The sequence below is a fragment of the Hydra viridissima genome, unplaced genomic scaffold, assembly GCF_058129835.1.
Source record: "Hydra viridissima isolate aposymbiotic clone 2 unplaced genomic scaffold, HvirCarnegie_v1 scaffold_10, whole genome shotgun sequence".
NCBI lineage: Eukaryota > Metazoa > Cnidaria > Hydrozoa > Anthoathecata > Hydridae > Hydra > Hydra viridissima.
Genome location: NW_028324309.1, coordinates 8,406,927 through 8,420,700, shown reverse-complemented (window position 1 = coordinate 8,420,700; position 13,774 = coordinate 8,406,927). Strand labels below are relative to the sequence as shown.

The 13,774-nt window shown below is 29.1% G+C and overlaps 2 protein-coding genes across 6 annotated transcripts; both read right to left on the bottom strand.

Moving 5' to 3' along the window:
* Positions 1 to 1,588: 1,588 nt before the first annotated feature.
* Positions 1,589 to 6,736, bottom strand: LOC145182097 (folylpolyglutamate synthase, mitochondrial-like). Of its 5 annotated transcripts, none has more exons than XR_016456151.1 (17): positions 6,456 to 6,736; positions 5,962 to 6,093; positions 5,600 to 5,653; positions 5,428 to 5,492; positions 5,119 to 5,233; positions 4,641 to 4,718; positions 4,493 to 4,554; positions 4,311 to 4,413; positions 4,082 to 4,159; positions 3,895 to 3,930; positions 3,449 to 3,535; positions 3,154 to 3,267; positions 2,823 to 2,920; positions 2,661 to 2,707; positions 2,410 to 2,485; positions 2,118 to 2,187; positions 1,589 to 1,989 (listed from the first exon to the last, which is right to left on the bottom strand). XR_016456151.1 is itself a non-coding variant. In XM_090099533.1 (17 exons), the coding sequence occupies exons 1-17, from the start codon at positions 6,570 to 6,572 to the stop codon at positions 1,649 to 1,651; spliced, it is 1,689 nt and encodes a 562-aa protein (XP_089955659.1). In that variant the 5' UTR covers positions 6,573 to 6,732; the 3' UTR covers positions 1,589 to 1,648. The 5 variants fall into 5 exon arrangements, 3 of the variants coding, with proteins under 3 accessions (XP_089955659.1, XP_089955660.1, XP_089955661.1); XR_016456150.1 differs by having other exon boundaries at positions 2,118 to 2,180; positions 6,456 to 6,730; XM_090099533.1 differs by having other exon boundaries at positions 3,895 to 3,946; positions 6,456 to 6,732.
* A 5,326-nt stretch (positions 6,737 to 12,062) lies between these two features.
* On the bottom strand, positions 12,063 to 12,629 carry LOC149882993 (GTP-binding protein drn-1-like). The gene has a single exon (XM_090100987.1). It carries the CDS (start codon positions 12,627 to 12,629, stop codon positions 12,063 to 12,065), a length of 567 nt encoding a protein of 188 aa, XP_089957113.1.
* Between the last annotated feature and the right edge of the window lie 1,145 nt (positions 12,630 to 13,774).

Here is a 13,774-nt window from a genome sequence, read left to right as displayed (position 1 = left end):
GTATCTTAAATGAAATGAGATAAATTTCATCAAAGTGGTCTACATTTTTTGCGTCTTCATTAAACAACGTTTTAACACATTTCGTTAATTCATTAGTAGTTCTTATTTTATCAATAGAGATTTCTCATATCTCATATCCCAAGATGCCAATTAAAACATTGGCTTCATTTCTTGACCAAAAGTACCAACTCTCTGATTTGAATCTCAAAAGTGTTTGATAAGAACAATACTCAAGTATAAGCTTGTGGTTTTCAACGTTCTCCGATAAGAAGCATATCAACGCATAAATAATCCATTTTTGTAGTTTTAGATACAAAGGATTTTCGATTTTCAATGTATCAAGGAGTGTTTCAAGGAACCCTTCAGTGCGAATTTGTTCCTGATAATACTTATTAAACCAACAAATTTCTGATACACATTTTACAATTTCAATTCGAATATCTATATGCTCTTTATTAAACAATCTTATTAATTGAAACAACTGAGCTCCTGCTTTATTTAAAGCTGCCGGGCCACCGATCCACGACGCTATGCCAATTCTTCGGATACTCTCAACTTTTTCTTCTGCTGTCAGAGTCGCAAATTCTTCAAGTTTTCGTGTACTAACTATTATATCTCGGCAAAAGTAATCTTTGATCTTCGACAAATCAACTTTGTCTGTAAATTTAAGCCCTAAAGAATAGCGTCGAACCTTTTCAATTCCTGATTGAACATTTTTCCGAAAGCTATCCATATCAAGTTGACTTGTAAAGTATGTCCTATTTTGACGAACTCAATAAATCTAACTATAGGTAACAACGACTTAAACATGTGTTTAAAGACATTGTATTGCGATTTATACCGGTTTTTCTCAATGTAGTAATGTTGCAAAAAGAAGAAATTGACGTTCTTGAAATTATTATTGCATGTATTCAGTACCAATCGTTATCAATATAATTTGTTTTGACAAGAATGTAGCAAAAACAGGTCATGGGAAATAGTAAAAATTATTACAAAACGCAAAAACCTAAAGATTATTGATAAACGTTTATATTACATGGAATTAATTCCGTTGTATGCTAATGTATCCTTTTTAGGAATATCCTCCAGAACACCCCAATACAGCCAGTGACCTAACGAATTATTCAATAACAGTGATATTTCTACGTCCTAAACAATATACTTGCAGATTTAGCCGCATTTAAAGTAACATTCTTAAGTTACTATTAGCGAGAAACTTGTTTTATGAAACTCATTCGTTTCGCGAAAAAAAGTTAACTTTTAAAGAAAAAATTATGAAAATGATTTTTAAGTTGTTATAAATATATATTTTCTTCTAAGTAAGTAAAAGGCGCTGTTTTAATTTTTGTTCCCAGGAACAAACCGTTATTGTATCCTTTATTAATTTTAAAACTTTTTTTAATATAAACGTTTAAGTAAAAAGTTTTAACATTTTGTGTTATTTAAAAACAAGAAAACAAAATCAAAAAAACAAAAACGTTTTTAAGTGATTACTTGTAACTTATCGATGCTATTCTATGATGAGCATTTTCTGGAAATGATCACTTCTAGGGCAGGGCTTTAAATTCCCCAATAAAAGAGACTGTAATAATGATATATTAGTATCAAACTCGTTTAATTACAATAATATTTAACTATAAAACTTATATCAGTCAGAAAATACATTATAAAATTTTGGTCCCAAATACTTAAGAAATCCACCCACTAAATGTAAACTACCAGTTACGAGAACTTGAACGTGCTGACATTGAGCCATTTTGGTTGGAACTATTGGGCCACCCAACTCAGGCTCAGCAATATCTCTATCTTTATTGTTTGCCAGCCACCTTACAGCAGTGTCGATTTGCGGGAAGATAAACGAGTGATTACCGGGTTGACTAATGTTATCATCTGAACGGGGCATCTGCTTTACGACACTTAACCACGCACGATGAATTCGGTCACAGTTTATCAGTTGATTATTTACAGAAACATTTAAATTTGCAGTATCTGAAGAGGAAGTCATGCATAAAAATAATTTCTTTGCTTTTTTTTTATTTATGACACGATACTTGCGTAGGTTACAACAATTGCAGTATTTTGCACCACACGTTTAACTCAATTTGTAACATACTAACCTGAAAATTTCATGTCTGTTTGTGATGTTAAAACACTTGGACAGAACACAGCATAATCAAAACCTAATTCCTAAAACAAGCTTTAATCTACACAACTGACGACGGTGCCTCGATCAATATACTACCCGACTCATCAGTCGGATAGCACGTTGATCAAGGCACCGTCTTCAGTTGTGTAGATTAAATATATTTATGATTTGCATAAATAAAAGTAGTTTGTGATGTTCAATTAAACTTATGGAAAAGAATCATAAGCCTTTCAAACCTTTGTGCTGGTAGCAACGAAACTTACGGATAAAGTCATAAGAAGAGGAAATGCGTCTCTATCACCAGTGACATTGAATAGCAGTATTCGAAATACGTCATTTCTTATTTAAAAAGAAATTAGTGTTAAAATAAAAAAAATTTTCAATTAAAATTAAAGAGGTTTAAATTGGACAGTTTTGATTTGATTTGATTTTTTTACATATATAGAAAAAGAGTTGTAAGAAAGAATAATAGTGAAAATCTTGACAAAAAGAAAAAACATTTTCAATAAAATACCTAACAATGGAATGTTCTTGCTTTGATTTGAACCATTGAACGCAAGCCTAAAATTAGAAATAAGCAAAACGATGTAAGTGAACTTCAAATGCATATTTTATTCAATAAATAGTATTAAAATCATAAACCTATTGCAACAAAAAAAAAACAAAAAAAAAAAACCTTTATGCTCTCAGGAGTATGAGCGCCATCAATATAAAAACTTATCTGCTCCCTATTAATAATCAGACAGCGACCAGGCCATCTAGTTTTCAACAAGCCTAAAAAAGTTTATGGAAAAAATCTTAAAATCTTATTTAACATTAACCATTTCTCAACCTTCTTCTTCACAGTACTCATATTCAATCATCTAATATAAAACTATTAATATAAATAATATGGTTGAGATATACAAAGCCAGGAAACCAACCAAACAAATAAGAAAAATAAAATTATTTGTAATGAATCTAGGGATTGAATTAGGAAATATAAATTCCTTCAGAAATAAAAATACCTTGACAGAAAGAATTAGGCAGATTTAAAGTGGACATATACCCTTCTTTGTCAATAAGTATGTCTTTCATAAGCTCAATTTTTTCTTCTTCTGATAAAATAGTCTTACGCAAATCTGAAGAAAAAAAGAAAACTTTTATTCAAACTTATAACTGGAATAAAATGCAAATTCAAACTAATATTTTAAACTAAGCATGTTTTTAAAATCAAACATAATTTATATATCAAAAATACAAACTTATGATAATAAAAATTTACTTTCACAAATCTATTCTTCAGACAAAAAAAAATCTCACAAGAATTCTTTTGTTGAAACCATACACGACAAAGTTGAACAGCAAGTGAAGCATTTTCTTTTTGATGCTCTCCATCTAAACCAAGCTCTAAAAAAAAGAAATAGAAACTATCATAACTACTATTAAGCCTTCTATAGCAAAAAAAAAAAAAAAGAATCACTTATAGATTGAGGCTTATTTGTCTAAAAAATGTTTAGAAAAGTTTAGTTCATAGAGAAATTTACTTAATAGATAATTAATATATAGTTAATATAAATTCGTTTCTTTCTTTTTCTTTTTCCAAACCATTAACTATTGTTGAACAAATTTAAATTGAATAAACAACCATAATAACAACATAGCATGCTAATTGAATTTCTTATGTCCTATTATTTTGGAGTTAAAAATTTTTTCCATAAAAACAAATAGAACACTATAATTGGTTCATTTATAAAAAATTTTATTACCTGGAACAGGACATAGAAATGATTGTAAATGAGGCACTAAATAAAGCATAGTCTAAAAGAAAAACTGATAAAACATTACAAAAAAAACAATTTTAACATAAAAATAATATGATATTTAAATAAGATAAGTAGAAAGTAATAACTAAAAGAAAAAAATTTTCCTATAAAAAAGTCAATATATTTTTACTTGAAACTCAGTGGCTCTTTGATACAAAACATTTTCTGCATCTTTAACTTGCTTTATACTGAGAGTTGGTCTGCCTGGCTAAATAATGTTCCCAAACAACTTTTTAAACTTATAAACTTTAGTTTTTTTTTAAACTTAAAATGTATTAAAAGTATTGATAAATTCTGAAGTGAATTAGTCTTTATCAAACAACTTCTTTTACCCAAAATAAATATTACAACAATAATACCTTCATAATGCCAGATTTGTGCCATGCAATTTTTGATATTGTGTTGCCAAGTAGAGCAGTATGATCCAAATCAAGTCTTGATATACCACAAACAACAGGATTTCTATCAAATATTTAGAAACATAGTCAGCCAAAAAAATGTAATAAATTATTTAAAACTCTAGATAGAATGATTTACATACAATATAACATTGGTGCAATCATAAGCTCCACCAATTCCTACTTCAAGGATTGCAACATCAACCTGTAAATGAAATTTTAGACATGATTTTCATTTGAACTTTTATTTTCTTTAGAGATATTGATAAAATAAAAAACTAAAGGTCAGACCTTTTCAATTAGAAACACTTGAAATGCCATAAGTGTTAAAAAACGGAAATAGCCAGGCAATTTATCTTCTTGATTAACCTAAAATTTCAAGTTAAAAGTAAATTTCAGAAATAAAACTATTTCTACATAATTTGTTAAAAAGAGTTGTATTTAATTTATTTGTTTTTTTTTTAGTTGTACTTGCAAAGTAATGAAACTAAATTAACTATTCCTGAATTAACTCACTTAAAGCTCATTAACTAACATGTTACAAAAAAAACTATCACCTTTTTTTTTTTTATTGAATCGAAAAAAAGTTTAACTTGTAAAAGCAATATTAAAATAATATGCTTAATAAATAAAAATATCAACATAGAATTTGTAAATTTGTTTAAGACTACCCTTGGCTTTAATATCTACAGATGCTTTCATAGCTCTCAATGAAACTAATCTTATTTAGATGCAGATGTCTAAAGACTTAAAGTAAAAAACTTCTTACGCAGCTCTTCAGCAACAAATCATAACACTTAAAGAAGTGATCTGCAAACTTTTCTTTTTGTAATGGTTTACCATTTATTTGGATTCTCTCACGTACCTCAACCAAATGGGGAGACCTGTTTTAACTTGAAAATTAGTCTTCTAAAACATATACTTAAAACCTTTTTACATAATAATGATAAACTATAGTTAGAAAGCAATATAAGTTGATAAAGTACAACTATTAAAAAAAATGAAATAGAATAAATCAACACATAAACCAAATAAAACAAATTAAGAAAATTTACTAAAACATATGAAGCTTACTAACGTGTATAATCCAGTTTTCAAACCAGAATGTCGCAAAATGCTCTCACAAAATGCTGAGACTGAACCCTGTAGGAAACAAAATTGTGCATAAGTGAGACTATTCTTTTCCATTAAATATTAACATTTGGAATAAAGCTAGAGCTTGCCAAAGAAAGATAATTAAGTTTACTTACCTTTCCCTTTGTACCACTGACATGAATTATATTTAAAGAATCCAAGTCAGCAACCTTAAAAAAACTGCTTTAAAATAATTTTTATATGTAACTAAATTAAAAAAATCAGGTCATGTTTCCAAATGAAAAAATATCACTATGTAACCCAAAATAACTGCAAGTAGTGGTAATAAATCTTATATAAAATCATATTTGACAAAATAGAACTTTTATACTAGATATTTGAATTAAAAACTGTACAAGCATTAACCATTAAAAAAAAAAAAAAAAAAACAAATTAATATAAAACATTCTTTTTGATTTCTGTTATGTTAGTAAATGTTAACAAATATTTTAATAAATATCATTAACTATATTCTTACTTTTACACTCATTTGTAATAAAAACGCTCGAATCTCTGGAAGACTACTTTGTTGAAATTGACCCTGTTTGTTACGTAACTTTTCAATAACAACAGCATTTGATTGCAAACAATTCAACTCCTTTATTGCATCCTTAAGATGATATTTAACATACATTAGTCTTTTGTACAAATCAAAGTTTTATGTTCAAAATAAGTATGCAAAATGTGTAAAACTTACACAAATTTGAGGTTATAAAAAAGATGTGCATTTATCAATGCTATTTGAATTCTATTTAGTAAAATTAAGGCTAACTCAAAATTTATTTCTCTTGCTCAACTAAATAAATGCTGCAAACTTCTATTGACCAAAAATTATGTTTACAAAGTGGTCTTTAACTTCAGGTTGCCCTTGACTGTTACACCTATTGCTAACTATATTTAACTTATTTGACTTATAGCTAGGGAAAGGATTGGATACAAAAATCTACTAAGATTTTTTCAATTTAGGCTCACCTCATATGATCTCTTGCAATAATTTTGAGCCATGATCAAATTGCGCCTCAAATGCAATAAATGTTGTCGTAGGCGTAAAGAAGAATTTTTAACTTGATGAAATGCAACTAAGATCATTTATTTATGATAGTAAAATATGAAATCTCATGTAAAGAATCTAAATTGGTAAGATGACTAAAATCTCCTTAAAAATGAGGCAACCATGCTTAAACATTTAATATTATATTAGGCCTCTATTTTCGATATCCTCAATCTCGACTCGACTAAACAAGGACAGGAATTTTTAAATCAACGTCCGCAGAGACTTCTAAGAATTATTAAACGAAATCGAAAATAAGCGCGTGGTACGAATGACAATTTTTTCTTTATTTTTGTAAATTAGTTCTTTCCGTTTTGTTTGGTTTGATTACTTTTTTAGGAATGGTTTTGAAATTATTGTCAACAGAACTTTTAATTTTTTTGGTTTGTGTTCCAAAAATACCGCCATCAAGTAATTAATAGTATCTTTGCAGTCCGTCTATTGAATCTATGAGCATGATCTGCTTTAAAAAAAAAACAAATACTGCTAACTTACTCTTTGAAAAAACATCTGATGCACCACAAATCTTTTTGTAAATAACTGAGCTTTTGGCTCAGTTACTTACAAAAAAGGGCGAATATTGATACTAATTTAATTCATAAGTAGAAAGATTCGCTACCATAGTATATCAAAGCTTTGGTGTCTTGAATCTTTACCACAAGCTTGGTCACTTTAACTAATTTTATAGTTTTTGAGGTACGGTTGTTTTTGCGGTACGTATCGTATCTGTATCGTATTTTCCATCCAGATAATCCCCAAATTAGCACATTTCCACGGAATTAGGAGGTGCGAGGTTTATACTTCAAAGATTTAATAAATTGATGAATTTTTTAAATACTTTTTAATTTTGTGTTAATAGATTTTCAGAGCTGTAAAACAATTTTGTGTAAATAAGTTGTTTTGAACTATCGCCCCTAGCCATACACAAATGTTAAGTTTTATTAGAACAACTTTCAAATTACATAAAAGGGTACAAAAATATCTTCTACACAAATATGGCTAATTAAAGGTTGATAATCATTTAACTCATTGCGAAAAGATATCTTTAATCTAAACTTAATTCACTAATAATATTTTTAGGAGCGAAAAGTTCCTAATTTTTTAAATGAATTACTGTTACTTTATTATAATTATTGCATAATTAATAATTTATTAATTATAATTATATAGTTTATAATCTAAATAAGTCTACTTTTAATTTTATTTCTCATCTAATCATCAAACTCGAAAACATGTCTCAATAGAAGCCATTCATAGGGAGTTGAGAAATTAGTCACTGTATTAGGCTAAAATTTTGTCCATTTGATAACTCCTTTCAATTTTCCCATATTGACCAATTATGAAGAGTCGTCTAATTAGATGAGAAGTGATTAAATTAAGAAAATGATATCATAAACTCATTTAAGAAGTTTGTTACATACATTTCTCACATGAACTTTTTAATTTCCTTTTCAATAAAATACTCATTGCAATCGATCACAGCCTTAAATTTTTTTGCAGATCTTCTTGACATGTCGTTGCAAATGGAGTTTCACTGCTTGATGATAAAGGTCGTTTTCCTTAACCAATTCTTGTATCTTCTTAGCTGTATGAGGAGGAACTTCATCCTATTGGAATACAACCGTAATTGGCATCCATGGCCTAATTTTTTTCCGCAGAAAGTTAATGTTCATGTTTGTGTTAACTTAAACATCAGAGTTGATGAAGAAAAGTAGAATTTATTGGCTTCTTGTTTGTTGTTCCCGGGCTTTCTTTCAAAACATTCCAATCTTCATTTCTGCGTATATAGTAGGTATGTGTGCAAAATTTTTAAACTATTCAACTATTTAATTATTTTACATCATTGTAAAGAGCTTTAAATCAGTATTACGATGGTGAAAATTTCATAAAAAACTAATGATTCTACTAAAAGTTATGCCCATTAAAGTGATAAAAATTCATTATAAGCAATGCTCAAGAAAACTGCAACCAACTTAAAAAATTAGCGTTCGGCTTACGGTGGCTTTATAATAGAACTTCATTGTTTAGTTTTTAGCTCATTACTTTGCCTCGATTATATTTTTATTCAACTAATAACAGAATATGGTTTTTTTTGTGTGTTTATGTGTAAATCATGTTTTGAATACTTTAAAAAAATCACCAACGTTTTAAATAAAGTTTCATTGTTCTAAAAAACAATATTTTAATGAATAAAAAAGTCAAATATACAAAATGCTCATTATTGTAAATCCCCCCACCACCACCACCAACCCCACCCCCAACCTCTACAATAGAAGAATATTTTGTACCTTTACTGCGTGCAAAAATAGTATATGAGTGTGTCATTATTTTTTAATGAAATTTGGTAGGTACATAGAAAATAGATATATAAAATTGATTCAAAAGTTAGAAAAAAACCCATCATTCCTTCAATGTCAATTCACTTCTAGAAAAGGAGTGAAGTTTTCAATAGAAATGAAATCACTAAAAAAGTTAGTAACTGCAAAAGAAAAACAAATTGCAATAAACTTACAACACTCTACTTTTAAAATATTATCTAAGTCAGTATAAAATTCTAAAAAAAAGACGAGAAAAATCCATCCTTACGACACCTACCTCGAGCACGCGGTGAAAAAATGGTCACAGATTTTATCTTTAAAATCGGTGCCGTAAATCGCAGATACGCACGTACCTATATATAGTAAAAGTATATGACAACGACTATGCTTTTAGGATTAATTGAAGATGGAACAGTAGACACCTGTCCGAAGATGGAATTGTCAGTCTTGCAGGTTTTAAGTACTATTGCCATAATTAACTATAAGTTAGCAATTAGTTAAGAGCTAATCTCGATATGCTTCATATTTAATATCTGTACGTGACCACTGACCAGCGAATTTGATTTACTTCTGCAATTTCATAAAAAAAAAAAAATCTGAAACAGGGAAAGTCAACTGGTACTTAGTTATCCCGCCCATTTTTTAAACTAAAATTTATATTGGACAATCTCTTATAACTTATAAGTTTTGGGGTAGAGAGCTGAATTAAAAATGGTATGTGTATGTAACAACATTCTAGGGGGTAAGTCCCATGACTATTATCTACATACTTATTATTAAAAGCTTTTATCTTACTTAGCAAAATATTTTAAAGCATGTTAGCGGCCATTCCTGCAAATGCGCATCTTAATATAAAACAATATGAAAATTTTAAATAACTCTTCTGATTTCGCAAGTTATTTAGTTATTTTTTATATGCGCATAAATTAAAGGCTACGTTTTATTTATTGTTAAAAAATAAAAAGATAGTCTAAGCTATTAAACAACAACAGAGAACGGCATGTTAAACAATTATGTCCAATCTTATTTTTTAAAAAAGTTTATTTAAAAAAAATTTTTTTGATCATACTTCGCAATGTATTTCTTTGTATAATTGTTTCTTATATTTACTTTCTCCTTGACAATCCGATGTTTAAACCAAAACAAAAGATAAGGATCTATTGAATGTTTCACGTGATCACTCTAGCTTTATGATTTGGATTACTTCAGTATCATCTGATGATTGACATCTGTTGCGGTTATCTGTTATCATCATTTCATCTGATATTTTCTTTTTTATTCCTGGTTTAATTTATTGAGATTCCTTTTACATTATAAAGAAAATTTCCACAATAGTTTACATAATTTGCACAATGGTTTACATAATTTGCATAATTGGTCTCCTCCTTTTTTTTTTTTTAAGATTACCTTGTAAAAAAAAAACAAAAAGTTTAATTCGAACCGATCAAAATGTTTGTTTATCAAAATTTTGAGGAATTAATGTAAGAAAAGAAAGCTGCTGTTGAAAGTGCCAAAAAATTTATTGGTGGCAGATTAAAATTTATAAGATTTGGGCGTTTCCCGAATTTAATGTTAATTAGTCTTATCGGTCTTAAAATAGGGGCTTGATAAGTTATAAACAACGCGAATTTTTTTATCAGGATTTTCATCGCCGGGAAATTTATCGACAAATGCATTAAGAAGTCAGGAATTGTATTATGGGGATATTTATCAGGATAAATTATATTCTCCTCTTTGTTTTTACTGTTTTTTTTTATTTTGTATTTGTTTTGGATTTTCATAAATTACCATCCCTACAATTCACTATCCTCACGAACCATCATCCCCACAAATTTTAATATAAAAAGGGAACAAGATCTAGTTAATTACTAGTACAAACACACCACAGTGCACGAAAAGCGTATATAAACAATTTGGGTAAATTACACCATGATTCACGCATCAATGTGTATGTGCTAAAATGTACGTTTAAGAGTGCTTGATTTTATAAATAGGGCATCATATATTAAGAGCTAAAGAAATACAACTTCATATGCCACTTAAAGTTTTATGCTTAGTATAATCATCAGCGATTTAAAGATTACGTTTTAAAATTTCGAAACTTTTGGGTCTCTGAGATTCAATAAAAATGATCGAATCTATACCAATGATCGCATTTTATAACAAGACTCTATGTAAAGTTCATTTTATAACAAGACTTTATGTAAAGTTCATTTTATAACGACTCTATGTAAAGTTCATTAACGACTCTATGTACTGCCATCTAAAGGCAGTTTTCTACTAATAAAAAAATTCGGATGAAAAGTCGAAATGATGGAAAGGGCCGTAAAACATTTTAAGCATCCCCGTACTCTAGATATTACGTTACGCGAACAGAATATATTATGCCAGTGGAAAGCCTCTTAATACGAACCACAACAATTCTCTTAGAAATGAATAAATGCCAAGTTTGCAAAATTACAAAACTTGTGGAAGTATTATGAGCCACTAGCATGAGAGCATAATTGGCTATTTTAAGATAAAATCGAAATTTATGGTTACTTAAAAGAACAGAAAAAACGTTTTCTGTTCTTGAAATGTTATCAACAGTGAGTTAACGATAATTTACGTTAAAATTAATATTATGTAACTTATGTTAAATGTCATTTATGCTTTTTCTCTAAAAAATAAAAAATAGAATATTTTTTTCTCCTGCTTAAAAATCAGAGCTTTGCGATAGTAGATTTAAAGTTGAGCTTGTGATTGGTATTTCATATTAAAAATATTTCCTTCATAAACGTTTAGAGGCTTTTGCGGTTTTTTGAAATTATGTTTTAAAGGTTTCCGTTGCGTGAATAAAAAACTGATTTGAGGGACTCAGGAATTTTACAATGAGGTTGTTTTTTTAAACAGAAGAATTTAATGATCACCGAGATGAAACAAAAAGTGACATGAGCCCTGGGTTTCCATTAAGTCAAGTACTTAAGAGGCAAGAAAAAGAGCAGCGTATAGATAATGTACACACTGTATTTTTTTACATACCCTACGCACAGCGGTATTTGGTCTTTGAAGCTATTTTACAACTCTTTATCGTTCGCGTTTAAATATTATTAACTAAAGAAATAAATATTTTTATCCACAATATATAAATAAAAATGATATTTAAATAAATATTTAAATAAAACTCTAACAAATATTGATTGTAATGCACTCAACTCTTTATGCAAGCCTTTATGCAAGGTGAACTCCATAGAATGACCTATCAATTCCTTTCCTTTTCTCAATTTGTGTCAAAAGCGACACGAAGCAGTCTACATATTCCTCCGTACAGTTTTTTTGGAAACAACATCCGCGATTCACATAAGCAATCTTCTCTTGTGCTACGGCGGCATTTTTTGATGTAACTAAGTCGTTTTTATTGGCCACTATTAGAATTGGTGTGTGAAGTGTTTTTTTAATTTTGTCTATATCTTCCAAAATGTATTGCATTTCAGTGAAACTGTTCGTGTCATCCATGGAAAAAACTAACACAAATGCTTCGCAAATTTCTATAGTTTTTTTATACGTATCTGGAAAATCTGTGCGCAGTGCGCCCGAAGTATCTAACAAATATAATTGGTGTTTACAAACAATTCCGTTATCCGATTTCAAAGCCAAGTTTCGCTTATACAATTCAGAGAGCGTGGGTTTATAAGAAACGCTCTCATTGTTATTTAACGCAAACGAGCGTGCTATTGTTGATTTCCCTACTCCACTTGCACCAAGTATTCCAATGTTTGTTCGACAAGAATACACCATCCCTTTCCTTTTTTTCAAGATTTTTTTCGCTAATGCCATCACCAGTTTTCTCATTTTACACAGTAAGCATTTAAATCTGAGATCCGTCTTTTAACCGTCTTTACTAACAATTTAATTACTAATTAAGTACTTCAAATCAAACTGTTTTAAATATTCGACCGAGTCTCTCAAATCAACACGATTTTAAGCCGATAATTAATGTTATTTTAGAAGGAGTTAGACATTCGTTAACTTGCATTTTTATTTTCTGATACATAGGCTTCGTTGACACGCTTTTGTTTTGTTGAAAAAAAACATTAAGTAGAAATAGTTTGCACCTAAACTTGTAATATACAAATAAATGTAACTATAAGCCATCCGATTCCTTAAAAAAGAAAGCTTAAGTTCGTAAAACAAATGCTTTTCCATTAACCTATAACAATGTCAGTTTAGTGATGATGTAATGCCAACAAGCTCAGCAGGATTTAATCATCAGATAAAAAGATTAAAAAAATAAATTAAAATTGAAACGCTTCAATACACAATATATTCGATCAACAAGGTTTTTTTGAGTTTGGGATTTGGTTTACTGTATTTAAACAGGTGATCGGTGTTGTTGCTTTTTTTTTGCTGTATTTATTTTCGTTATCATTGTTACTACTGATGCAGCCGTTGATGCTGCTCCTGCTGCTAATGTTGCAACTGTAGTTGCGGCAAAAAGTTGGAAGAAATATTGTGCTATAATTAAAGTAACGTTCAGCCAATTTCCGAAGAAAATCTCTAAACAAAAGATGGCGTCGAAGTTTTCATTGTTTGGAACTTTGATTGAGATTAAAAAAAAAAAAAAAATTATTGCAATTAAAATACGCCTTCGCAAAAATACGTCAAAAAGTAGGTTTTTTGAAAGCTCATTACAAATATTGCATAGCACAGCAGTCATAAGACATCAGGTTTCATTTTAACAAGTGCTAAATGACGTCTCAAAGACATCATTTGTCTGCCAGAATGTAGTGAGCTTACTGGATAATTAGCATCCAAAAACAAAAACACCTAGCTTTCAGTAATTTATACAAAAGTGCGCAGAGAACGGAAAACCTCGATTATGATCAGGTTTGTTATTAATTTCTACAAGAAATCTCCTTTTTTTTACAGTTTCACATAGTTTT

Bases quoted from the DNA above. Each gene is read 5' to 3' on its own strand.
- LOC145182097 (XM_090099533.1), bottom strand. From the start codon at position 6,572: ATGATCTTAGTTGCATTTCATCAAGTTAAAAATTCTTCTTTACGCCTA. The intron at 5,234-5,427 runs GTTAGTAAGCTT...AAGTTAAAACAG, and splicing joins TTGAAAACTGGATTATACAC to GTCTCCCCATTTGGTTGAGG. The intron at 4,555-4,640 runs GTCTGACCTTTA...TTTCATTTACAG, and splicing joins AAGTGTTTCTAATTGAAAAG to GTTGATGTTGCAATCCTTGA.
- LOC149882993 (XM_090100987.1), bottom strand. From the start codon at position 12,629: ATGGTGTATTCTTGTCGAACAAACATTGGAATACTTGGTGCAAGTGGA.